The sequence below is a fragment of the Lethenteron reissneri genome, chromosome 14 (genome assembly GCF_015708825.2).
Source record: "Lethenteron reissneri isolate LAM-NWPU_2019-01 chromosome 14, ASM1570882v1, whole genome shotgun sequence".
NCBI classification, from domain to species: domain Eukaryota; kingdom Metazoa; phylum Chordata; class Hyperoartia; order Petromyzontiformes; family Petromyzontidae; genus Lethenteron; species Lethenteron reissneri.
This window is the reverse complement of record NC_083792.1, coordinates 3,535,686-3,562,226: the sequence shown is the minus strand read 5'-3', so window position 1 is coordinate 3,562,226 and position 26,541 is coordinate 3,535,686. Positions and strand designations below refer to the sequence as shown.

Below are 26,541 nucleotides of genomic sequence, written 5' to 3'. Positions count from 1 at the left end.
CTATTTAGTTTTATCAGGTAAAGCCCACTGAGCTATACAGCTCTTTCTCAAAAGTGGGCTGGCCACAAATGATAGCCCAATGAAGTAACGCGTGATGTTAAGTCTAAATGTGGAGGGAAAAACCGGAGGATCCGTAAAAAATCCACGCGACCACGGGGAGAGAGACACCGCAAACTCCAAATATACAGCAGGCGTCACGGTCGGGATCAAACTCATGACCTCCTGTATACCAGCCAAGGCAAATAACATCTCGCCACTGCGGCGCCCTAGTGAAGAGAGCATCCTCTACCAGGCTGAGCTGTAGGCATCGGCTTCAAGGCGTGGCACCATCTCGTCGTCGCCGGTGCCGCCACCGCTTGCGCCGCCCAACCCGGGGATCGGCGACGGCATCCTCGTGGGCGGGCTCCAGCGTTGGGCGCGATCGGCGTCAGAGCCGCGACCGCCGGACGGGGTCTCCGCCGTGACGGGCCGAGGCAGCGCCAGCGGCGGGCTCGGCTTGCGGGGGCTCAGGCTCCGCGAGCGGCGGAAACGGCGGAGGCGCTCCTCACGCTCCCAGCGCAGCCCCTCGATGACGCTCGCATGCCTGCGGTGGAGGAGGGGGGGGAGGGGGGTCACGAGCGACCGCCATTATTTTACCACGCTACGTTAATCGTCGTCGTCATCGTCGTCATCACCAGCAGCAGCGGCGGTGGCAGCAGCCACCGAAGGGTCGGCTGTTGGACGAAGACCTCCCCAACTGAGATGTCGCCATCCGTCAGGCTGCCACGATGCCGCACGTCCGTCTCGCTCCGGCGCACGGGCCGATCTTGCCACTACATCTCCGCGTTCCCCTCCTCTGGCTGACCATTCCATTCCGTGACATGAGTCTCGCCCCCATCGGCCATCGACTCCTCCAGCGATGGGTCCTGCCCGGGCAAGTTTACGTTTCTTGACAGTCAATAACGATCCACCCAGATCATGCGCATGAGCTAATCTCGTTGCCCCGTTTCCGCAGTCGAGGTAAACTGTATTATTAAGAGTAAATGCATGTAATATAATATTATTGATTTGCCCATAAAACCCACGGTCGGTCCCGAGACTTTTGCTCTACATTGGCATGTGTGGCCATTTCCATGAATGCGTATTTGGCTTTTGCGAGATATCCAGAGCACCTGGAGAAAACCCACGCACACGAGGCAATAATAGTCATAACTCCGACGGATAGATCCATTGCTATACCGCAATCTCTAAGCCACCTCCCGAGCCAGTAATGCCTATAGGCCACAATGAGACCACGGCGCTCGGATAGCGGCCCAGTCTGAGAGGGCTTTGCCGCCTCAGCCGGCAGAGACGGGACACCAAGGGTCCATTTGGTACGAGGTTATGCCTCCAGGTTTGAGGCAGCGCTTTGATGAACTTGCTCAGTTTTCTATAGAGTTAGTCCTAGATAGCAACAAGACTTTATACAAAAATGTCGTTCACATTACGCCATCCTGAAAGTCACCATGCCCACTTGTTACAGACAGATAGACAAACATGCAGTCGTCAGGCTGGCAGAGGTAACGCATTACAGTATTCCCACCTTATTTACAAACTTGCAATCCGCTATTTCGGCTATCCGCGAATTGCATCTGGAATTCTACACGACTGCATCGAGAGAGAGAGAGGCAGAGAAAGAAAGGGATGAGAGATAAAGTAATGAGATGAAGAGATGAGATAGATACAGAGAAAGAACTTCTCGAAGCTTTAGAAACATTATCCGCGAAATTTGCAATTCACGAGCATCTCCGGAACTATTCCTCGCAAATACTGCAACACATTTTACCTTGGCTGGAAAGCGTAAAACATCACGGGCAAAAGCTAAACTATAAAACTCAACTATTTTTATTTTAACCAGGTGAGGCCCACTGAGCTAATACCACTCTTATTCAAAATCGCCCTGGCCACAAATCATAGCTCAACGAAAGTGGCTTATCATCCCGTGGGAATGAATATCAGCAAAAGCCAAATGCGTGATGCTGTTTCTAATTGTGGAGGGAAAAAGCGGACCGCGGGGAGAACAGGCAAACTCCAAATATACAGCAGGCGTCAGGGGTTGGGATTGAACCCATATCCTCCTGCACACCGGGCGAGATAGTTAACAGACACTCGGGCGGCGTGCCTGCGCAGGAGCTCCTCCGACGCCGTTGGGGGCCGCGTCGCCCGCTCGGAGGGGGAACCGTCGTCCAGCGCGCGCAGCATGGCGTCCGTCTCGCCCAGGCCGTAGTTGAGTTTCGCCTCGGCCAGCTCGACGCTGAGCGGCCGACGGCTGCCGCCCCCCGCCGAGAGCAGCGTGGCCAGCACCATCTTCCGCTCGCGCCTCAGTTCCTCCAGCTCCATGGCTCGCGCCACCATCTCATCGTCACCCCCGTCGCCGCCCGCCGGCTTCCCGCAGGCCACGTCCGCCCCCCGTGTCGCCAGCCCTTTGGCCCTGCCTTCCGTCCTCTCCGCTGTTGCCGATTGGTTGTCTTGGTGGTGCTGCTGCTGCTGATGGTGGTTGCGTTGGTCGGTGCTCAATGTCGTCTGGTGTGTCGCATCGCGTTCAAGCACAGCGTCAATGTTCCCTGCGGTTGGCTGACTGGACGGATTGTCGTCGGGCACGTTTAACTTCTGGACGGATTTGTCGGTAGATTTGTAGGACGGGGGCTGTGAGATTTCGAATCCTGGACTTGATCCTGCGTCGTCACTGCCAGTTCTCGACCACGTGAGCTCTGTGTTCACGAGCCGTGGTTCTTCACCGGCTGACAGAGGCACCCTCTGAATGGGACTTGGTGAATCGGAGGAGCGTGTCTCTTGTTTGTGACAAGTTAAAATGACAGGGTTTGCAGAATCACCTTCCAGTTTAAAATTCGACTGCGCACGCTTGTCTTCGCCGCCAGAGTGCCGAGGAACTGGTGTCCAGATCACCCAACGTGGCTCGCCTGAATCAACACGAATTGTCGCATCAGCGTTGGCACCTAAAGCTGACCCGACTGTGACCTTTGTTGCCAACGAAAGCTCGCTGAGATGCAACGAAGTCTCGTGGGGAACGGGCTTTCCCAGAGCCTCTTCTTCAACATTTTCAGCACGGTACACTTCCGCAATCATGGGATTCGCATCATCATCATCCGGCGACTGTGCCGGCCCTGCTAGCAGGCTCGCCTGGATGCCCGACCAACCGTGGAACTTGTCGTGCTGTGGCAGATCTGACGGTAACGGGCTGAATGATTCGGCTCTGCTCGCGCCGCCCCCTTCCACGGCGTCTGTGGCCTCGTGCTCCTGCGGTGGAGAGGCGCCGATTGGCCGAGCGTTGAGGAGCTCGTCGGTGTCGCAAGACCCCGTGGAAAGAACGCTTTCAGCCATCCTCTCCGCCTCCTCGTCTGGCGGCCGCGGTGGGACGGCGAGCGGTGGTGCCCCGCTGTGACGACGCGTTCGACCCGGCCCTCCGTCGACGGCAGCAGCAGCCGAAGAGCGTCCGTCACCCGCTGCAGGAAATTCAAGCCGCGCTTCGAAGCCGCCGTCTTCTGCTCCGATTTCCGTCCTCGTCACCTGCGACTCCTCCTGCTCCAGACCAAATGCGTCCGGCTGACAAACGTGGCCCGTGCCACGGGCAGGCCTGCCGTCGACGTCTTGGCTCAAGGCATCCCATTCTGTCTCGTTGTTGGGCGAAGCAGATTTACTGCGCGATAAAGACTGCCTCGGCTTTCGGCCTGACGAAACACGCTCGGTCAGCGACACGTCGGGCTCGCTCTGCCTCCGCTGCCGGCGTGGATCCGCTGCGGGCGCGGCCGCGGAGCCGTCGGTCTCCCCGGGGTTCCCTGGTCCCTGCCGCTCTCGAGAAACCGGGCAGCCCCGCTGGTTTGTGCTGACCACCAAGATGGGCGACGTGGCGCGGTCGACGAGGACTTTGGTTGCGATGGCGTCCGCATGCGTCCACGCGCGGGGGTCGGGCGCCTGCACGTTTTCCGCCTCTCCCCTCGCGGGCGTTCGTGGGCGGCTCACCCAGTCCCGGCCTCGCACGCTGAAGGTCGTGGGGTCACGGGGCTCTGCTGCCGCGTCCGATCCCGTCACCTTGATGACGACACTGAAGGTTTGGTTCTGAGACGTCTCGGCGAGCATCAGCTGTCGGTCCCCCACATACATGCTGCTGCTGCCGCTACCACCACCACCACCACTGTCTCCATGACTGCCAAGCGAAGTGCACTTGTCCGTCTGTGTACTGACATCCTCGTGAGTTGTCGCACCAACGTCGCTCGCTCTGGGTGGGCGACGGAGAGACGAGGCGTCAGCAGAATTCACCACTAACTCGGACGGGCTGAACAGGGGTGACTGAAGGCCAATGTTGCCCAGAAGTTGAGTGGTGTTGATCAGAAGCTGTGACAGGTGGAGAGATAAATTGTGAAGGCTTCTCCACTGATGGCGGCCCAGGAGTTCGGCAGGTGACGGCCCGCTCTCCCGACCTCCTCCTGGTCCGACGTCGGTGACGCCAGCACCGGCGATCCTCGTCTGCGTGCACCTCTCCACCGTGACGACGAAGTCCGAGGTCTCGGCGTCCGCTGCCGGCGTCACCACGTCGGTCGACAACACGCCATGCCGTGATGGTGCGGTGAGGTCGTAGAACCCGTAGCGAGACTTGTGCTTGCGGCGGCCACGATCGTCGGGCAACTCGTCGTGGCTGCAAAGCCGCGAAGAGGCGCCATACGAGCTCCCCTCGTCACCGCTCCCGAAGGTTTTCAGCAGTTCCCGGGAAACCTCCCCTGAGCCGGAGCTCGTGCTGCCCGCCGAACTGCTCGACGGCTCACCCCGGTTCATGGCGTACGAGCTCAGGTGGGAATCAAAGGGCAGGCCTGCGCCGTTAAGGTCGTTGTCCACACTGGAACTGCGGTAGCGTTGCACGGCTCCCTCACCGAGGTCCCAGCCTGCCGCGGTGACCTCCGAGGAGCTGCCGAACAACGCGCGCCTGCGACCGGCGCTGCGCCTTCCGTGCTGCTCCTTCTGCCACCGCTGGCCGAACGGGTTGACGTCGCTCGGCACGAAGGTTACGGCTTGCTGGCCGCATTCCTCGCCGAGATCGTCGCCTGCAGAGCGCTGGGCATCATCAACGCCGCCGCTCGAAGCCGCGCCGCCCACAGCCGTTTGGCCGTTAGCGCCGCCGGTTGCTTCCGCAGGCGATTGCTCTTTCACTGGTATAGTCGCCTGACTCTGTGTCATGTGACCATCTCCTGCTGTCTGACTCTGCGTGGCACTACCTTCAACAAGCTGCTGCTGCTGATTTCCGTTCTCTCCCTGTGACTCTTGGTTGGGAAGTACTGGGCTCATCTCCTCGAGGCAGGATTCGCTTGTCAGACTCATATCTGCCGTAGCATTTGTTTGACAAGACCTTGGCCCTGTGTCGAACTTTGGTTGCGCCTGTTGGCAGAAAGCCTCTGTCCTGCCGTCTGCTTCTTCTTCCGAGGCGCTGGACACCACCGAGTGGAGTCTCGGCTCAAACACTGGCGTCACGATCATCTCGTCCCCACTCTCTGAAAACAAGTACGACCTCCGTTTCGAGTGTTCGCTGCCCGCGGGTGAGCCCTCGGACACCTGGGGATACGCCGACAGAAGGTAGTCGAGAGGATGCCCGATGTCCAGTGCTCGTTCATCGTGTCCGTCGGGTAGAACGCAGCACCTGGATGCCTCGGCAGATCTCGGTCTGGAGCTCTTGATAAAGAATTTCCCTTTGCCCTTTGCGTCGGCTGACCTCGGTCGCTGTTTCAGCACCAAAGGCGGCTTTGACTCGTCCCGATGCCTCTTGCCGAATCTCGGATGCTCCATCGCAGTGTCATATGGCGCGTGAGCCGCAGCGATGGGCGCGGCGATTTCACGGTCGCCGCCGGCCCGGCCCGCGTTGCCCGCGAGCACTGCGTCTGCGCGCGGCCGTGCCACCGGCGACGACTCCGCGTGGGAGGGCCTGTGGTGAGGCCCGGAGAACGGCCTTCTCCTGTGGACTTGCGGCTCCTCCCTGGCCTCCTCGCTGGACGACGTCGACTCGGAGGCGCGGTGCCACCTCGCCTGCTTGACGGGCGAGGCCATGCCGCCAGCATCATCGTCCAGAAGACGGTGGCATCCCACCAACGGCCCCCGCACCCCTCCATCGTTCTCGCTGCTTTCTGCGGAAAGGAGGCCACCGCTTCGGCTCGCCGCTGAGCTCCGCGTGGTCTCGCTGTCCGAGTCTCTGCCTGTCGCACACCCTTCAGGGCGGGGGCCCCCAACTTCGACTGTCGAAGCGCCCGCATTCGCACCCTCACCACCGCCCGCATTCGCCGCGACGTCTTCCGGCGCGCTGACCAAATCAGGGACCATCTCGACGTCGCTTAAGACGTCGATCGACGAGTCGATCGTCACACTGCGGTTGCTTGACAACCGCCCACCCGTCCGGCGTGCGAGGGAAAGGGAGAAGCTGCATCCTTCGTCATCTTCCTCCTCCTTCCTGGCCGGGCTTTCATCACGGTCGATGGCCCTCCCTTGGTGGTGCCCGATGGCCTGCTCCAGTAGGTGGCGCAGCTGCTCTTGCTTGGCGGGCGTGAGCTCCCCTGAGGACGACGCGAAGTCCTCGTCCTGCGGGTCCGCCATGATGTCGAGCCGCCGTTCGGCCTTGGGGCCTCGGTGCTCTTCTTCACCAACAGCGTCTTCGGCAGGATCTTCGGCAGCGCAAGATCGTGTAGCCGTGGCCGGCGTGAACGTGAACGACGCTTGCGTGGAGATCGTCGCCACGTCCGAGCTCCGTTCCGCCGCCAGTGTCCGAGCAGGGCCGTCGCTCAGCGCCAACGTTGTTTTCTCGTCCCTTGGATGAACATGCAGAACTTCCCCCAGCTCTTGCTTCACGTCGGTGCATTGCTGATCCGCACGCTCTGAGCTCGTGATGATGGATTCCATCAAGACACCCCGAGTTCCTTTGAAGGGCAACATCTCTCGCTGCCTCTCCCCATTAGCATTAGCCTCTGCTTCGGGATCTGACAATGGCTGCTGTCGGGCTGTGTTGATGGATTGATCATCGGCCTCCTGCACTCTCTCCAAGGCTGATTCCTCTGGAGAAATGTTAATTGTACGACACTGCTCTTGTTTTGCCATCGGTGAAAGGTGTGGACTCGCAGGCTTGACCCCGCCATCTGTAAACACAAAGGCCGATCCAGGACCCCCGTCGGAAGCAGCATTAAACTCTTCATCCGCCTGCACTGCAACACCATCGGGGGCACGGCCACCCTGAGCTTCATCGCTGAACGCCAGAGCAGACGTTTCCCCCTCTCTGAGACCACCGTCATCCTTGCCTTCGATTCCTGCAGGCCCTTGCGATGGAATGGCGGTGTCGTTTCTGCTACCGCTGCCATCTGCATCGTCAACAGCACCGGCCAAGCTTCTGACCACTTCGGTGATCTCTGCCAGCTGCACTGCGTCTGGTCGCGATTGAGCTTCACTGGACGGTGGACGATCTGAATCTGCCCCGGCCACATAAACGACAAGCTCTTCCGTTCTCTGCTGCTGCCCTTCGCTGACGTGTACCTCGGCATTCTCAAACAGAAAACAGAGTTCTCCTGCGACCGCTTCACACCCGCAACTCGCGGTTTCACCGTCGGCACTGTCATCGCAAATTATCAAACTATCTTCACTCTTCTCGGGAGACAAGGGTGGGCTCTTTGGAAGCGCGTCAACATTTTCGCCGCTCGGCAAGTTGTCCACTGGCGTAACTTCCCCACCCGCATCGGGACTTTTATCGCCGGGGTCCTCGGAGCATGGGAATTGTCGTGAGAACTGGACTCCTTCCTGCTGGTCCACCGAGACCGGCGATGGTAAATGCTGGGCCCCTCGCGCTTCAGCGGTGCCGATCATTGCCACGTTTTCCTGCCGACGGGATTCACGGCTGACATAGCGTTGGCCATCTGCGCCGGTGAAATCTGCACGATGTACGTTTTCGCCTCCTGCAGAATTCTGCTTTTGGCTACATTCAAGATCTCCACCAGCGACTTCGTGGGGCTTGGGAACGCGGGGAGTGTCGTCTTTGAGGCCGCTCAAATTAAGAGCTTGCACTGAAGATGTCGAGGTCGCATCATCTTCTGTTCCATCTGATACATTCTCATCTTCACTACCCTGAGGTTGGAGCAGGCTGAGGTCCAGTGAGAAGCTTGATTTATCAACATGCTCTTCACTGACGCCATCATGAAATTGTGCTGCTTCTGTGTGGATTTGCTCAGAATAATCAGTGCAGTATTCCACATGGAGATCCATCCCTGATGGGTGCCTTGCTTCGCGATGGGAAAATCCAAAATCTGATCCGGCTGTTGTATCTAGGTCATCTTCCCCATCGTATGGATATTCAATAACTTCCACCGAATTATCACGCTTAAGTTCGACTCGCTCTGAAGAAATGCGTTTTTCACTCTCTGCTGAGTAAATGTGCTGCGTTTCTACACCGACGGTCACGGTCTGCGTATCTACCCCTTCGTCCAAGAACTCGGCGCTGCCCTCCGTGTCAACAACGGCAACAGAGCCCTCTTCCTCTTCGGGCCTCAGTCGTTTATCGTCGCCTGAGGAGTCCGTCCCTTTGGCCCGTTTACTCGCGAGGACCGCATCGCCGGCGACTCTCGCGCTGTCTACTTCCTCGGCGCCGTCGTCAAACGAGATTCTCGGCATCCCGAACATGGCATGGAAAGCTTTCTTGAAGGCGGCCGTCATCGCCGGCGAGAGTCTCTCGTCCAGAAAATCGCTTCCCCCCCCCGCCTCCTCCTCTCGTTCGCTGGCCCCGTCGCCACCCGCCGCCATCGAGGACGCCGTGTGAAAGGAATCCACCGAGTATTCGGAACCTCTCGGTGTGTCTTCCCCGTCTCCGCTCACCGCCGCGAACCCGTGTCCATGGTCGCTCTCTTCTGCGAGGTCGTACCCCGCGGCGAACGCGTGATGTCCGCCCCGGAGGTCACTCGCGGACGACAACGAAAGCCCGCAGTCGTCGTTCAGGTCGAACGAGCACTGGGAAAAAAGGGGGGTGGCTGCATAGTCTTCTTCGTAGCCGCCACCGCCATCCCCGTCCATGCTGTCCGCCATGTGCTCGAACTCCTCTGGCACCGTCTGCAGACCGCGCTCCCAAACGCAGTCCCCCGCGGCTGCGCTGGAGGCCACCTGCGGCTCGTGCATGGAGGGGGCCTTTTTGAGCACTCCCCTCACGACGACGTGCGGCAGCTCTGCCGCAACGCTCGTCCCTTTGCGGGGATCGTCGAAGTGGGCGCAATAAACGCCACGAGGCTCGGGTGGAACCGCGACAACGTAGATGCTGCACTCGGATTGTTTGGTGCTGTCGAGCGACAACACTTCCGGGCCGACCGCGGGCAGCGACAGTTTTTGGTCCAGATGTCTCGATTCCTCGTCCTCGCCTCCGCCCTTTGACCCATGTTTGTGTTCGCCGGTGCCAATGAGGGCTCGGTGAGGCCCACATTCTGGGCTCTCCAGCAGCGTTTCAGACGAGGTGTACCCACTGTCCTTACGGCTCTGCGTTGTCTCCAGCTTGTGATGGACAGCAAGGTGGTACCGAGCCTTCCTCGATGACTGCGAGCTCTTGCCGACCTTTACTTCAACGTCTGTTCGATGATCCACGCGCCCACTTTGGTCACTTTGCATCTCAGTGCTCCCCACACCGATCACACCGAACTCATCGCAGACTCCACTGTCCTCATTAGGCAATGGTAGCTGTGCATTCACGGTCAAGCCTGAAGAACTCCCTGGCCTCCCCGCTTCCCGCCGTGATGAGGCAGGCGCCTCAATGTGGATCGTAATTTCAACGGGGGATTGTGTTTTGCCTTCGGGAGGAGCAGGTGAGCAAATGTTTGTGATCTCAGGCTGAGGTCGGGTTGCAGACTGTCGCGCGGTCTCCGGGTCGGACGTCGCTCTCATCGCAGTGCCACCCTGGACCACTATTTCCCCACGCTCTTCGACTCCCGCGTTCTCACACTCGGCAGCGAGCATGAGTGCCGAGCGTGCGTGTGACTCATCGTCCGTCGACGCATTTTCTTTCGCGACGGCGGTGAAAATGCCAGGAGCGAGCAGCTCAGCTTCCCCATTGTCTTCGGCAGTAAGTTCCGGGCTCGCGCCATGCACAGCACCGCGGTCTTGTGATTGGCATTCTGGTGAAAGCGCTACTGAAAGCCCAAGAGATTGTGTATTGCCTTCAAAAGGAGCAGGCGGATGACCCGCAGTGCTCTCGGGCTGAAGCAGGACGGTGACAGATTCTGCGTGGTGGAGCGAAGAAACACCCTCCTGGCCGGGCATCACTCTCGTCGCCATCCCATGCTGGATCACTATTTCCTCACACTCCTTAACCTCTGCGTTCTCACACTCGGTCGCGTACACAAGTATCAGGCGTGCGCCTCGCTCACCGTCTACCGCTACATTTGCTTCTGCGGTGAAGCCGACTCGAACCTCGCCGCCGGCGAGCGGCTCTGCTTCTTCGTTTCCAGTGATGGCGTCTTCAGTCAGACTGCGTGCAACGTCGCCATCTCGCGTTTGACGCGCCGATGAACGCAGCACGGAAAACCCAAGAGAATCTGTAGAGTGCGGCGGTAGCCCGCCGCACTCTACACCATAGCCACGATTGCCACGCGCTGTCTCACGATTGTTCACGTCGCCGGTTGATGTTGTGCCATCGCCAAACACCTCGACGCCAATGCCAACGATCGCCTTCGCGTTTTCGTCATCCTCCATTGCACCTTCCGATGATGGAGCCTTTGCTCTTTCCGCCGAATGAAAATCTGGTGCTGGCGATTCACTGCAGCGGGGCTGGCAGGTTTCAACGGGGTGGGTCTGAGATTGTGGGTTGTCGAAGTGAAGACCATTGTTTTCGTAGTTCTGAAGTCCTTCAGATGCCTCAGGGTCTTCCGTTAAAACCATTCCAGAATCCTCATCGCTACGGAGTTCGGTGTGTTGTTCTGAATATGCTGTTTCCACAGCAGTATTAAATAGCTTCTCCTTGTCAGCTGATTCGTGAGCAGGTTTCACTGAGACAGAATCAATTGGTGGTTCCTCTTTTATTATCTCTTCATCTTCTGTTACAGCTGCTACAAATGACACACACCCTGCCAGTGATGAAATTAGCTCGCGATGCAGGTTCTGGTAGTTCTGAAGAACTTCGGATGCCTCACGTTGAGGAATACTGTCCAATTCGGAAAGTGCACCATGAACAGAAATATCATCCTCTGTCTGAACCATCCCAGTGTCTTTATCAGCGGTGAGATGTTCTGAACATGTGGTTACGCTGTCCATGTCTACATCAGCTGTTGCCACCTCACTGTCTGATGTCTCACTTGCTTCTGCTATACCTGCCATGGGCGACAACAAAGAAGCCGTTTTTTCACAAGGAGCAACTGCAAGCAGTTGAGGTTCATCTGATTGAGGTTCATCTGATTGAGATTCATCTGATTGAGATATCAGAAAACTTCTTAGAGGCTCTTTCTGAAGTTGGGGGATGCCGGTGTCAAGCCCAAGGCTTTTCTTGACGTCGGTGTCTTCCACTGTCCCAAGTTGTGTGGCATCGTCTGTTAGTGTTATCACGTTCCTCCTAACAACAACAGGGTCTTCCGTGAACACCGTTCGAGAATCCTTATTGCCATGGTGTTCTGCGTGTTGTTCTGAATATACTGCTTCCACGGCAGTATTATATGTTTTCTCCTCATCTGCTGATTCATGAGTGTGCTTCACTGAAACAAAATCAGTTGCTGATTCCTCTTTCATAATCTCTTCATCTTCTGTTGCAGAATCTACAAATGATACAAATGACACACGCCCTACTGGTGAAAGAATTAACTCACGATTTTCGTTCTGGAAGTTCTCAAGTCCTTCAGATATCTCACGTTGAAGAATACTGTCTGATTTTGAAAGTTCACCATGATCAGGAATGTCATCCTCTGTCTGAACCATCCCAATGTCTTCATCTTTATCAGCGGTGAGATGTTCTGAATGTGTCGTTTCTGTGTCCACGTCTATATCAGCTGTTGCCACCTCCATCTTTAATGTCTCACTTGCTTCTGCGACACCTTTGGTGGTAGCCGTGACGTCTTCTTTTGAAGCGGCGTTTTCTTTCAAAGCTTCTGTCGTGGCTGCTAAAGACAGCAAATATGTTTCCTCGGAAGTAGCAGCTGCAAGCAGTTGAGATCCATCTGATTGAGATGTCGGGCAAATTCCAAGGAGCTCTTCCAGAAGTTGTGGGCTGCCTGTGTCAAGGCCAAGTCGTTGGTTGAAATTAGTGTATTCTGTTGTGACATCATCTGTTTGTGTTATCACGTTGCTCCCAACAACATGGTCTTCTGTTAATGTCCTAGAACCCTCATCACTATGGTGTTCAGAGTTTTGTTCTGAATATATTGTTCCCACATAATCAATTGGTGGTTCATCTTTCATAATCTCTTGTATATTCTCTGTATCTTCTGTTGCAGATAATGAATACATTAGCTCCTGTTCTTCATTCTGGTAGTTCTGAAGTCCTTCGGATGCCTCACATTGAGGAATACTGTCTAATTCTGAAAGTGCATCATTAGCAAGAATGTCATCCTCTGTCCGAACCATCCCAGTATCTTCATCTTTATCAGTGGTAAGATGTTCTGAACATGTGGTTGCGCTGCCCATGTCTACATCAGCTGTTACCACCTCAATGTCTGATGTCTCACTTGCTTCTGCTACACCTACGATGGTAGCCATCACATCTTCTTTTGAAGCGTAATTTTCTTTTAAAGCTTCTGTCATAGCTGCTAAAGACATAGAAGGCATTTCTTCAGAAGTATCAGCTGCAAGCAGTTGAGATCCATCTGATTGAGAAGTCGAGCATATTCCAAAGGGCTCTATCTGAAGTTGGGGGTTGCCTGTGTCAAGGCCAATGCTTTGGTTGAAATTGGTGTCATCTTTTGTCCCAAGTTGCGTTGCGTCGTCTATTATTGTCATCACGTTGCTAACAACAACATGGTCTTCCGTTAAGACCGTCCCAGAATCCTCATCGCTACAGTGTTCTGCGTGTTGTTCTGAATATACTGCTTTTACAGCAGTATTAAATATCTTCTCCTTGTCAGTTGATTTGTGAGCATGTTTCACTGAGACAGCATAAATGAGTAGTTCCTCTTTTATTTTCTCTTCATCTTCTGTTGCAGATGCTACAAATGATACACATCCTGCCGGTGATGAATTTGGCTCATGATCTTGGTTCTGGTAGTTGTGAAATCCTTCGGATGCCTCATGTTGAGGAATACTGTTTGATTCTGAAAATGAACCATTAGCAGGAATGTCATCCTCTGTTGGAACCGTGCCAGCATCTTCATCTTGATCAGCAGTGAGATGTTCTGAACGTGTCGTTACTGTGTCCACGTCTACATTTGCTATTACCATCTCCGTGTCTGATATCTCACTTGCTTCTGCTACACCTATGGTGGTAGCCATGACATCTTCTTTTGAAGTGTAATTTTCTTTTAAAGCTTCTGCCGTGGTTGCTAAAGACAGAGAAGGCATTTCTTCAGAAGTAGCAACTGCAAGCAGTTGAGATTCATCTGATTGAGTTGTCGGCCAAAGTTCAAGGGGCTCTTCCTGAAGTTGGGGGCTGCCTGTGTCAAGGTCAAGACTTTGGTTGACATCAGTGTCTTCCGCTGTTTCAAGTTGCGCATCGTCATCTGTTTGTGCTATCATGTTGCTCCCAACAACAGGGTCTTCCATTAACATCTTTCCAGAATCCTCATCGCTTCGGTGCTCTGCGTGATGTTCCGAATGAACTGCCGCTGAGCCAGTGTCACATACGCCCTCCTCATCTGCCGGTTCGTGAGTGTGTTTTATTGAAGCTGACTCAGTTGATGGTTTCTCTTGTACAGTATCATTTATTTTCTCTCCATCTTCCGTCGCGCATTCTAAAGGTGACATGCGGCCTACTCGCAAGGAAACACGCTCGCCAATCTGCGAGTTATCCGCGTGACATGAGCTGATGAATTCCGTCGACAATGACGCGTTCGTCAATTCGAGACCCAACCTCTGTCCCGAGTTAATTTCTCTCTTCGCCGTCTGGTGGGCAACGTCCGCTTCCGTTACTGCACGGGCACGGACAAGCACTTCACCTACTGGACCTGACGCCGGGAGCTCACCTCCGTTGGCTTCAATTCGTCGCAATATAGCCGATTCCTCACCGATACCCAAATCACACGCGATCACTTGCTCAGCTGTTGCTTTGGTTTCTTGTTCCGTTGCACCAGCGTCGATTGGGGCCTCCTCATCATGCACAACCCTCGTCTCAGATTTCAGAGCCGAGTCTTGCGAATCGCCAGGTTCACGTAGCTGGCATTCACTCTCGCGGCACGTGTAGATGTAAAGAGTTTGTGGCAGTGACATTGGCTTATTTGCGACATCTCGTGCTCCCGCACCTGTGGCATCTGTAACACCCTCTGTTGACGCCAGCCTGCCGTGATCATCTTTAAGAGTTCCTCGATCCTCCAGATGAATCATCCCTGAGACGCCACCCGAAGCATCGTCAATCTCCCCCTTTGCCACTTTAGCTTCCTCTACTGCAGCGGCCTCACTGAGAATTTCTCCAGAGAAGGGCGTGTGTGCGTCTCTACCGTCGGGTGTGTGTACGCCAATGCAACTTTCTTTATGTCCTTGGCAGCTCGCATCGAACCCCATGCACGGAGTGGTGTCGTGCGATTCCTCCTCTGTAATGGCATCACTATCGATCATTGCCGCCGATGAAACTGCTTCCATCGCCTTTTCCGAAAGTGCAGCGTGACACACGAGACTGATAATTCCTGAGACGCCACCCACAGCATCGTGGAACCCATCCTCTGTCACTTTAGGTCCCTCTACTACTACTGCAGCAGTTTCAACGAGAGATTTCCAAGATAGAAAAGTGTCCGTGTCTTTATAATCATCGGCGTTCAGCTCTGAAGGTATGGCATGGCTGCATTCACCAGGATCAGATTCATTTGCTTGAGGTGCTGCTGTACGGGATGTTTGCACTTCAGCATCACTGCTCTCGTGATGCTCTTGGGAACTCAAATCAAGTCCTGATGGTAGGAGACCATGAAGATCCTCTGCGGTCTTCTCATGTGTGATGTCGCATGATGGCTCTGTTGTAATGGTGCCACCAACAGTAATTTCCTCTGATGGAACTGCTGCTACTGCTGGGTCTTCAAAGCCACCCATTGCCCATTCTAAGGGAACATTGTGTCCAATGTCTGAGACGTCGGAGTCAAGGGTTCGTGTTGTGTTATCGCGGGCAGAGACAATATCAGGAGATCTTGGCTGAAATTGTGGGACACCTAAATCAAGAGCAAATCTCCGGTTGTTCTGAACATCCTCTGCTTCCAATGCTGGCAGATCAAAACTCCCTGCAGCTTGTGTGTCACTAATGCTGCTTTCCGTGGTGTCCACTTTATCTGATGATGCATTCGAAGTCTCATCGAGCTCAGGCAGACTGCGCAGAGGGGCAACCTCTTTAAATTCACTGCCGACCGCAATTGATTTATTGTCCAAAACTGCTTCCTCAACCTCAGGGTTAGCGATTTCCACGTGCATGCTTCTCTCTGCATCGTAATGAGTATTACTCATCTCATCACGCTGCATGCTACACTGCCCTTCACTAATTCCCACAGGACTGTTGGGCAGAACGTTTATATCATCTCGACCAGTTTCTTGCATGGCAACATCCTCAGCCACATCCTGATAACTATTCGTAACACATTCCTGGCCAGACAACGATAGCTCTTGGCCTACGGTCACATCTGAACTGCTTATAAACCCTCCAGCTTCTTCGCCGAGCTTGATTAGTTCACTTTCGATTTCAGTGCAGAGTGGTGCTCTGCTTTCAGAAGGCTCCTGAAAATTTAAATTGCTCTCGGCCTGTGAAGGGTTGTCAACAGATCGTATGCGATGAGTTGGGGAAACACCTCCGAGGTCAGAGCCTGCCACCTGGACATCTGTCACGTCTCCTCGAGGTGTAACATTTTGCTCAGGATCCAGGCAAAACACAGATTTGCTTCCAGGTGAAGGCACGCACGTTCGCAATTCACTCGGATGGTCTGGGCCGACGTCTCCTGAATCTGTGAGATTACTCAACTCAGGTGAACACTTTAAGTCTCCGTGAGCTTCCTCACCGGCCTCCTCCTGCTGAGCCTTCTCTACTTCTGCCACCGAGTGGGTAACAGCAGTATCCGTTTCTTTTACTGCCAGCCCAGCATCGTCACCTCCATCAGACTTACACTGCTGTGGAAGACTCACTTCTGAGACCAGATGCTGATAATTCACCGTCCCCTCTTCCCCTTCTTTTTCTTCTTCACCTTTCGCCATTGCAGTTGACTCTTCTATCACCTCCGCAACAACTGCCGATTCCGGTCTTGGACTATCAGCCTCGGCTATAGTTTCTGAGAGTACAAAACACGCCACTTCAGCAGACCCCAAATCAATTGTTTGTTGCGAAGTTGCAGGAGACGAGTCAATTTCACTCAATTCTTTGGGAGATATGTTGTGGTGGGGAACATCCAAGTCTGCGCTTGGCAGGGCTGTGCTGTCAACTTCTTTCTGGCCCGGTCTCACCTCTCCTCTCACGGCCACAGCTGAGTCTTCACCTCCTTGTGCTGTCTCATCTGAAGGCGGCGGGATATTCGATGCCCCTTCCCCGTCGTCTGTGAGTATGCTTGATTGATTTGCAGGCAGCACGGCGGCTTCACCAGAGTCCGCATTCAAACGCAGATCGCCCAACCTAGGCCCAGGCTCGTGAACATCTGCTTCCTGTACAGTGACGTTAACTCCTCCTGTTGCAGTATCGCCACCACCTGAAGCAACACACTTGGTAGATTTGTCACTCTCAATCACACCTTGTTCTACACGCCCTGGCGATGACGTGGCACGTCGGGCACCTGCGTTGGATTCTTCGTGTGCCCATTCTGCTGCTTCAACCTCATCTGCCGTCGCGTCGAGGCCAAGTGGAATATCTCCTTGCAGGCTGTCTTTTGAACTTTCACTACTTCCTGTGCCACCTCCTGGAAGCGCGCCATTCCCTGCTCGAGCAGAACGACAAGCGTCACTTCCTTTAGGTGGGTCTGATTGAGGCATGCTGGTTTCAAGTAAGTCTAACGAAATGGTCTCAGATGACTCGGCAATAGGGCTTTGGTGGTCATGGACCTCAACCGTTACACGTGGTGGGTCGGCGTCGACATCTGCATCTTCTATGGCATCTACGGCAACTGAGATGTCCTCTACTGAAGCTGGCTCAGTGAGACTGGCCTCAGAGCCTACGGCCGCTACACCTTCACGAGAGCTGCCGTCAGTCTGCCCGTAAAGCACTGAAGGGGACGGCTCAATTATTTCCGACTCCGCAGCATCTGCAAGCAGCTGTCGAACTATTTCAGATTCCGCACATGACGAGCCATCCTCTCCTTCCTTCACACCCACGTCGTCATGGTCATAGAGATGTTGCCGTGCCGCCAAAGCCAGCAAAGAGGGACTTTGAGCCGCTCGATCAGTGACCTCGGCGTTATGCTCGCGGTCGCCAAGCGAGCTGGACGGAGGCGTTTGTCCTTCCGTCGGCTTCGGCGTCCAGTAAAACTCTGTGGGCACATCTCCGTGCTGTCCATCGGCACCGTCCCCAGCCAGAGGGGCGTACGGCGAGCGAGGGACTTCAAAATCGACCATCTCCGTGAAGCAGTCCGGAAGGGATGAGGTGCGCACCCGCGGCCCCTCCCGCATCTGGGGCGGCAGCACCGCCCGGCTCGAATGACGCAGCGAATCCGGCGACAACGGCCCGTCGCTGTCGCTGCCTCTGTCGCACGACCACGAGTGGCGCTCGGCCGCGCACAGGGCGCTCTCCTCTTCGTGCAGCCGCTCCTCTAGCACCCTCAAGTAGGCCGAGGACAGCGAGTCCACCGAGTTGAGGCTGTCGTCGGAGAAATCACATTCGTCATCGTCGTTGTCGTCGTCCGTGCCGTCGTCAGGTGCCTCCTCGTCCTCCAGAAGGACCGACGATCGGACGTCGCTCTCCAGCGGATCGGCGCTCTGCCACCGCCTCGGCCTCGGTACCAAATCCTCGACGGGGCGGAGGTCTTCTTGGGAAGCACGGGTGTCGCGGAGACTCGACAGCTCCACCAGGGAGATGGCTGCCTTGAGCGCGCACAGCTGTGCTGTGCCGGTGAGCGCGCGCGCCGGCTCCATGAGCCGCTCGCTCCTCGCCAGGTCGCGCAGCTCTGTCAGCGACACCGCCGCCGCCATGACGTGCGATCCGGCGACCTTCGCCCCACGGCGGGGCGACGAGGCAATCGGCTCCGCCAGGTTTCCCGTGGACATTAACTTGGCGAAGGCGTCGGCGCGGGCGGTCGGGCCACGGGACTCGCTGCGACACCCGCCGTCCCACAGCCTGTCCACGCTCTGTGAAAACGGTCGCGGCGGCCTGGCGGGCGACACCCCCACCAGTCGGCCACTTCTCCCCGACGGAGGCTTCCTGTGCAAGGAGGGCCCCGCGGAGGCCTTCCCGTCGCCGCCCCTGCGCTCGCCCGGCAGCAGCTTGCGCGTGTCCCCCTTCTTCTTCCCTTGCGGCTTCTGCTCCGCAAGGTCATCTTTGCTCGGCTCGGGGGCTTTCCCCAAACCACCGGCCCTAAGTGGCTGCGCGGCCCTTTGTTCGCTGGATTTCATCGAGCCCTTCATGGGCCTCATTTTGGGATTGACCGTCGGCACGAGTGGCGCCCTGCCCAGAGCTTCGCACGGGCTCTTTGGCACGCCGTCGGCCGGCGCCTCTGCCTCTCTCTCGCCGCGCTCCTTCAAGCTGTGCTCCCGTCCGCCGGACCAGGACTTCGCCACCCGTGAATCTGGCCTTCCCTTGGGGCCGCGGACGGGCGACACCGCTCTCGGGAGGAATTCCTCGGAGCGAGCTTTTCGCGGGAGAGTCGTGAAGTGTGGGCTCGGGCGTGCTGCATCCGGAGGCAACTTCCTCTTCAAATAGCTGTGAGCACAGAGCGGGAAAATAGCAGCACAAAACTGCACTTTAGTTCAACTCATGCGCTTCTTAAGCCACAAAGTCAATCGAAAAACAGCAACAGTAAAGGTGTAGCCCTGTGATTACTTCCCCAAGTCACTGCTGGCGCAAGGGCCTCCCAGAGGGAGCTCAAGCGAGCCTCTCTAGAGGGAATTCAGCCTCCTTTAACATGCTGACCAGGCGACTTGAAAGAGAGTACCCACCACCACGTTACCCCAGCGCACGTGACCTGCCGATCGATACAACTGTGGTTCACCCCTTTTAATATTGTCATTGTCAAAAGCGCTCCATCATTTTTTGTTTTTACAGACGAGCGCAGGCGCCCACCCGCCCTCCCTCCATACCTGTGCAGCGGCGAGTTGTGCGGATACAGCCGGGCCGTCACTTCGGCCGCGCGGCCAGCGCCCCGCGTGCCCTTGGAGGCACCAGCGGGTCCCGAGGGCCGGCACGGGGAGCCCCTGCGGGCGGCGCGGGCCAGGCGGTTGCGTGCGAGCCGCCCCGCCGCCTCCAGCCGCCGCAGCTTCTTCTCCTCCTCCAGGATGTGCTGGCGCTCGGCCAGGCGGTCCAGCCGGTACTGCACCCGTCTGTGCGGCAAATGTGGAGGACGTCAACGACGATTCGTCGTGTTTATACGCGGAAAGCGCGGAGCCGAATGACGATGGTAGATTCTGAAACGCCAGTCACCAGCGAAAGATATTTTGCACGGGACTTTTAAAAAATCCTTCACGTGGCCTCTTGCTCCTTTGAAGAGGTGGGGCCGCTTATAATCCCTTACACTCTCCTTTGAGGTTTGTTGTCGCATGGCAAGGACGAAGCTCAAATTATATGCAGAACTAATTTAATGATGTTTTTTTGTGCAGTCATCGGTGACCAGGCTGATACCATAAACTCCCCACACACAAGCAGCTGCCCACATTCAAACCCATAATTTCAACTTATTTTTGTTATTATATTTTATAAACTAAATACTATTTTTACATGGTTGGTTGGCACTTCTAGTAACTCAGCCAATCCTCCCTCCAGGCTCATTAAAATTAGTAGCACTATGTAAAAACTAAAACTAAACAATTTTTATTTTACCAAGGTAAGGCCCCGCTGAGTTGTATAGCTCTTTTTCACAAGCAACCTGGCCATAAATGATAGCTCAACGAAGTGGTTTATGACGTGGAAATTTATAACAGCCAATTACTCGAAGCTCAACAAGTTGGTAAGTGAACAAGTGGTCATCCTATGAATTCGGCTGACATCTGCCTTGGCAATGTGGAATTTCCACCACTGACTCAGAACTGCCGACGGCGACGAACGGCCGACCCCATCGCTCGTTCGACACGGGCGACGGAGGCATTTCGAGCCACCTTCGTTTTCGTTTTGAGCGCAATCACTCGAACCCAGCACCTGTGAGCAATGGTCCTCTTGACGCACTGCGCCGAGTCGAGCTGCAGCACCTCCAGGTGCACCATCCTCTGCCGCTCCTTGTTCGGTGGCGCTAGGGACGACGTGCGGGCGCCGACAGTGGCACAGACGGCGGCAGGCCGGGCCTCCCCGTCCGACCTCGCCATCACATCCGGCTCGCATGCCTCATCGCTGTCCGCCGGCCCAACGGCCCGCTCGGCCGTTGCCGCGATGCCGTCGCCACCGAGAACGGTCGCCCCTTCTCGCTCGTCGCGTGCGGTCCCCTCGCGAACCATCCGGCATTCTCCATGGGCCAAAGCCAGAGGGTGAGCGGCCGCCGCTGCTGCCGCCGCCACGGTGCCACCTCCAAGGGCTGGAGGGGCGAGGCTGCCGCCGCGAGCTTGAGAGCGGTCGGCCGCGTTTGTCCCCATCGCGGTGTCGGCGTCCTCGTCAGGAATCTCCGTCGTGGCTGAGCCGAAGTCGGTGCAAGCATCGTCCGCCCCACCCTGACCGGCCATTGCATGCTGCGCGTGCAAACAGTGGAAACATGCCTCCTGTAATCAACCAGGAATGTCTGTCTTTAGCGCTCGTGATGTCACTCTACATCGACCAACCCCCCCTCTCATTAATAATCATAAGCAAGTGACGTCCTCCAAATGGACACCCCCCCACCCCTCCTCATTAATAATCATGAGCGGGTGATGTCACTCAAGATGGAGTACTCCCCCCCCTCACTAATAATCATGCACAAGTGACGTCACTCCACATCGAACAGCCCCCCTCATTCATAATCATGAGCAGGTGACGTCCTCCAAATTGACAACCTCCCCATTCATAATAATTAGCGGCTGACGTCACTCCACATTGGGGGGCGAGGCGCCTCCTCCCCCCTCCTCGGCGTCAACTTACAACCCTCACTACAAAGGCAGAACCCTCACGTCACGCGATCTCCGTAACGCTGTTGACACATCAAAGTAAAAAGGACGTCATGATGAACAAGGGATTATCAGCTTTAAATGAAATAGGTCTGTGTCACCGCGCATTCATGCAATGAATATCACGTCGCGGTCTGCTTTTCGCTTGCAAGTTTCAGATTTACTGAAATACACCCGTCCTTGGACGGGCAAAAGGCTAGTTCAAGAATATTGAATGAAATTATACGAATTGAGAACAAATGTGTCCTTCAGGTATCATCATCATCATTATTATTATTAAAAACGCATTTACCGAATATGCCCATGAAGGTGGAGCGGTAATGCTGTGGCGTGTGCACTGCGCTTCCAAACGAGCAACCGGAGTTCGATTCCCGGCTACGGCTAACCAATCGAGCGATACACGAACTGGTTCCCCTCATTCATCGACCCACGCTGACCAATGTGATGGAAGAAGAACGATCAACCAACCCCTCTGACTCACGTAGCATTGCGAACACTTCATCCAGAAGCATATTGTCAAAGGGCTGTTACATGATGTATTTATGTATGTTGAACTTCTTTCGCACCGCACGTAACCCAACCGTGTTAATCGGAGCAGCAGGGGAAAGACAATAAAATAAACACAAAAAGCATTTTTAACAAATTACTTTTTTATCCAGTGCATGACTGCAGTGGGAGTGCGCTGGGTGAGATGTTAAGAGGTAGTGTCTGCACCTTCTACTGACCATCCCCCACCCCCTGATCTCCCCCCCCGCCCCGATCCCGCCCACCCCACTCCACCAGGCTTACCCCATTCAATTCGACCGCTCTTCATGAAGAATTCGCTTTCTCAATGATTTTTAAACGTTTTGCTCCCTTGTATTATGATTCCGTTCCATTATTGCAAATGGCAGCAATGATGATCAGCCACTAAAATCCAATGCCGTGGTCTGATGTGCCACTGCGAGAGGGCTTCAGGAGAGAGAGAGAGTTCCTGTAGTTTTTCTGTTCCCTCCTTTGAAGGAGCATAGACTACAGTGGTTATTGATAATGATGAAAGGAATAAGTGAATTCCTTGCTGTATGTATGTTGAACTTTTTTCGCACCGTACGTAGCCAACCGTGTTAATCGGAGGTGCAGGGAAGGACAACAAACTAAATACAAAAAGCAGATCTAAAGAAATGAGGTTTAAATTTGGATGATTTGAAAGTGCATTTCCTAATATCGGTAGGAAAAGCGTTCCAGACGGCCGCAGAAGTGCATTTGAAAACGCGCGATGCGGCGACCGTCTTTGTTCGATGGCCAGCAGCGAGAAGCCGCTGCTGCGAGGATGACCAGAGTTAAGCGTAAAATGGCAGAGAAAAAACACACGAGACATCATAGCTTAGCCTGAGCGACGGCGCAACACGCCACACACATCGGAGCATGGAGGACACTCTGTGAGAGCCGGATTGGCGTATTGGCTAAACGGCCGAAACGCATCGCCCTGCTCCTTTGCCCCCCCCCCCCCCCCCCCCCGTTGCTGACAACACACAGGAACGCTCGCCTTCACATTTTTTTCAAGTCCTTTGAATTCGACCGGACAAATGGATACAACTGCACACCGACTGGGCTGTTCGCGCCCACATCAGAAAATTTCGATTGAAAAAATCTGCGTGCGTGCCGGTAGTGACCTCTGTCGATTCGTCGCCGCCCTCTGCGAGCCGCTGCCCTCCGTACAGCGCTGGCCCGGTCCCCGCGGCCGTGACGCCGCACGCCCCCGTCGTCGCCGCTCCCCCCGTCGTCGTCACGCGTCGCCCGTGGCCGCCCGTGCCCGCCGCGGCCTGCACGGAGGCCTCGGCCGCGTCGGTGAGCGGCTCCGTCTGGATGGCCGACTCGCGCCGGTCCGGCGAGCCAAGCTGCTGCAGGTGATGAGACTCATCCTCAATGCAGCGCTGGCCTAGGGGGAGCAACGAATCAATCGTCGTCGTCATCGTCGTCGTTATTTTTGTTGTCATAATCGTGATCATCGTCACTGTCATCAACACTGTACATGTGAGTCTGACTGCTGGACGAGGATTCTGCCAGCGCCGTGCGGGTTGCTGAAGGCAGGATGTGGGAGCAAACAAATACAGCACAATAACGGAGTTTGGATCACTGGCCTCCGCTGCTCACAACGCAGCCCCACGGCAGCGTTGGTCATCCAGGGTCAACCCTGCTTAGCTTCCAATTGATGATGAGATCAGGTGCATCCTGAGTGTAACTTGCTGACCCGCCCCGACTGGACATCCGTGAAAATGAGCTTCATTGCTCATCGGATTTCTCCAGTCTAAATAAAGATTTCAGATTCTGATCTTGACCATTGTCGCTGCCACCGTCACGATCATCGTGGCCGCGTGCGTGTGTGCATGTGTGCGTGCGTGTATATGTTCGTGCGTGCGTGCGTGCCGCTCACTCTCGCGCAGCTGCGTGTGGAGCAGCTCCTCGTCAATGCGGAGTTGGCGTGCGGCGCGGCGCCCGGCCTCCTCGCTCTCGCGGCGCAGGCGCTCCAGCAGCCGCCGCTGGCGAGCCACCTCCTGCTCGTATGCGCGCAGGGCCGCCTCTTCCTCCTCCTCCATCCCCACCGCGTCCACCAACCCCTCCGGCAGCCCCGTCGCCGAACCCAACGTCTCCTGCTGCTGCTGCTGCATGCGGGCGGCATGGCACGCCGGCTTTAACTACCCCAGAAGGATGATATGAGTCGCGGTTATGTATGTATGTATGATGTTGAACTTATTTAGCACCGTATGTAGCACAATGTGCTAATCGGAGGTGCGGTGTAAGGACAAACAAACTAGTTCTCGAGAAATTCGTTTTCAATCTTGATGTAAAGTACATAGCTCCAGTGGCTTCCTAATATCGGAAAGATGACTGCTGATCACATTGCGGTTGCGTGTTTGCTGAATATTTATTTGTATCGCATCATAATACGTGGTCCTATATATATTTTTTTAAAATGTATGTTACATGTTCAGTCAAGAAAAGTGTTCTTAGAGTTCTAATATGTTTGGGGGGGGGAGGAGTTTGTTGGGAAGTGAAAAAATGCCATGATGAATGAGGGTTCGTCCATTACCTGAGAAATCGTCTATTAAGGAGTTTTTATTCATTTTCCGATTGGGGCGGTGTTATTGACAAACAGGGTTTCAATCCCAGCCCTGCGCCTGCTGTATATTTGGAGTTTGCGTGTCCCTCTCTCTCCCCGTGGACGTGTGGATTTTTCTCCGGGTCCTCCAGCTTTTTCCCGCCACATTAAGAAACAACGTGCGTTTTAGAGTATTTAGCTGCTACAGACTTCCACGTGATAAAAGCCACTTCGTTGAGCTATCGTTTGCGGCCAGGTCGCTTCTGAAAATGAGCTAAACAGCTCAGTGGGGACTACCTGGTAAAATAAAACATAGTTTAGTTTAAATAATTTATAGAGTTTGTTGTTGTTGTGTGCGCCACTGCCAACGCAGCAGCAGCATCGCCAAATAATGTTTGATTCTAAAGACAACCGAGAAAGATTTAATAATAAGCACCAACGCCGGGTGAACGCACACGCAAAACAAACACGACCCCACCGGCTCACGTTGCAGCGACAATACCTGCTCCGGGGCGCGACTACGATCCGTGCGCAAGCGATCCTGTGCGGCCGTTCGATCTGGATTCCGGCTCCGGTCCGGACCTTGTTCGTTGCCGGAAGTCTCTGCTGGAAGTCTTCGCCTGTAAACAACAAAACACCTGGGCGTAAACCTCCGAGTGACCGGGAGCCCTGCGACAGCCACCGCCTCTCAAGCAATTTTAACCTGAGCACCTGGACTTGTTCTTCATTACGATGGTAACACAGTCATTAGGGGTGCAGCGATGAAATATGGGCTCATTGATGAATAGCGATTCTTCAGCTGAAGGCCTCCCAAGCCATCGCCAACTATGTGTGTTGAACTTCTTTCGTACCGTACGTAGCCAGCCGTGCTGATCGGAAATTACGTCCAACCAATGTACCGAAAATTACACGTGTAAAATGGATGTTTTTTTCATAATTATTATTATTAAGCTCGTTTATCCAGAAAAGCATCACTGAGTCTCAAGACTATTTTTCGGGAGGGTCCTGCCAAGCTTTTGCAGTCGTGAGCAATGTGTGCAGGAAAATTCAGTTTCAGACGGAGAGATTTTTTTTTTGCAGTAAGGGAGTGACGTGTAATCCCAATTGGGTAATTTGCCAGTGATTTTGTGGCATTGGGATGTTTGGTCAAATCCGGTGACATTGCACATTGTTGTTGTTGTTTTTTCATCTACGGGAATAAACCCATGCCTAAGAGGGCGCGTGAATATACAAACTCCACCGCAGTAATGTGCAGGAGGAGGGAATCAAACCCGATGAGAGGCACAAAGGCTACCAGCGTGGCACCCTGTCTGCCAGAATGTGGGTCGCAGCGTTCTTGTCTGTCACAGGTTCACATTGCGCCTTGCAGCTCGGAGAGACCGCTACACTCACCACAATGTTAAAACAAGAAATGAAATCTCCCCCATTAACACAACTGACGTGCTTGCGTCCGGGGGTGGAATTCCTTTCCAGCTCAGACCCCGCCTGCTTGCCCATCGCCACGTAAATAACCTCTTGTTGTAGCTGCTCTCTCGCTAGTTCAGCAGTTCCTACTGCTGGATTATATTTTTTCCGCCTGAAGACGACCGCTTGTGTTGCGATCGAAACGTCGTGATTTATTTTATTTTATACCTACGTGACTTTATCGAAAGAACCTGTCCCTCCCGCCAGAAATAGAACATACAAAAGTCAAAGTCTTCCTCCTCGGATGACTACTGAAGTGCCACTCATCTCATCAGTGCTGGTTCTGAGTTAGTGGTGTAAATTCCACATTTGTATCGCGGGAACAAGGGGGGGGGGGGCAGTTTATCCACAGGACGAGGGATAAAATGCGTAAGAGAAATATAACGAGCGACAAATAACTAACATAGAATGGTATTTATCAAAACGGACGATACGGCTATCGTGGACCTAACTTTGTCCGATGTAACGTAGTGTCGCCGTACCGCGGCAACGCCGCGTTCAAAACCCTCTTTGACAACCTGTCACAATCGGAAGGCACGCACGGTGACGGCACGCGCATTCCACGCAAATTCAACCTTGCGTTCCCCCCCCCCAAAACTAAAACATTTGCCGACCGTACAAAACACACCAAGTCGCAGCGCTCGTCAACCCGTCCATGGTGCTTGCCC

General features: G+C 54.9%; 1 protein-coding gene across 2 annotated transcripts in view; it reads right to left on the bottom strand.

Moving 5' to 3' along the window:
- The window catches only part of LOC133342263 (uncharacterized), a 48,916-nt gene that overhangs the window by 12,909 nt on the left and 9,466 nt on the right, over positions 1–26,541 (bottom strand). The window contains exons 2-8 of one of the 2 annotated variants that reach the window (XM_061551309.1): positions 24,912–25,029; positions 23,744–24,005; positions 22,983–23,248; positions 20,399–20,919; positions 19,348–19,587; positions 2,141–18,970; positions 290–583 (exon numbers count right to left, since the gene is read on the bottom strand). In XM_061551309.1, the coding sequence (XP_061407293.1) occupies positions 290–583; positions 2,141–18,970; positions 19,348–19,587; positions 20,399–20,919; positions 22,983–23,248; positions 23,744–24,005; positions 24,912–25,029 (18,531 nt within the window). The remainder of the gene's footprint in view (positions 1–289; positions 584–2,140; positions 18,971–19,347; positions 19,588–20,398; positions 20,920–22,982; positions 23,249–23,743; positions 24,006–24,911; positions 25,030–26,541) is intronic. The other variant, XM_061551310.1, reaches the window with a different exon arrangement.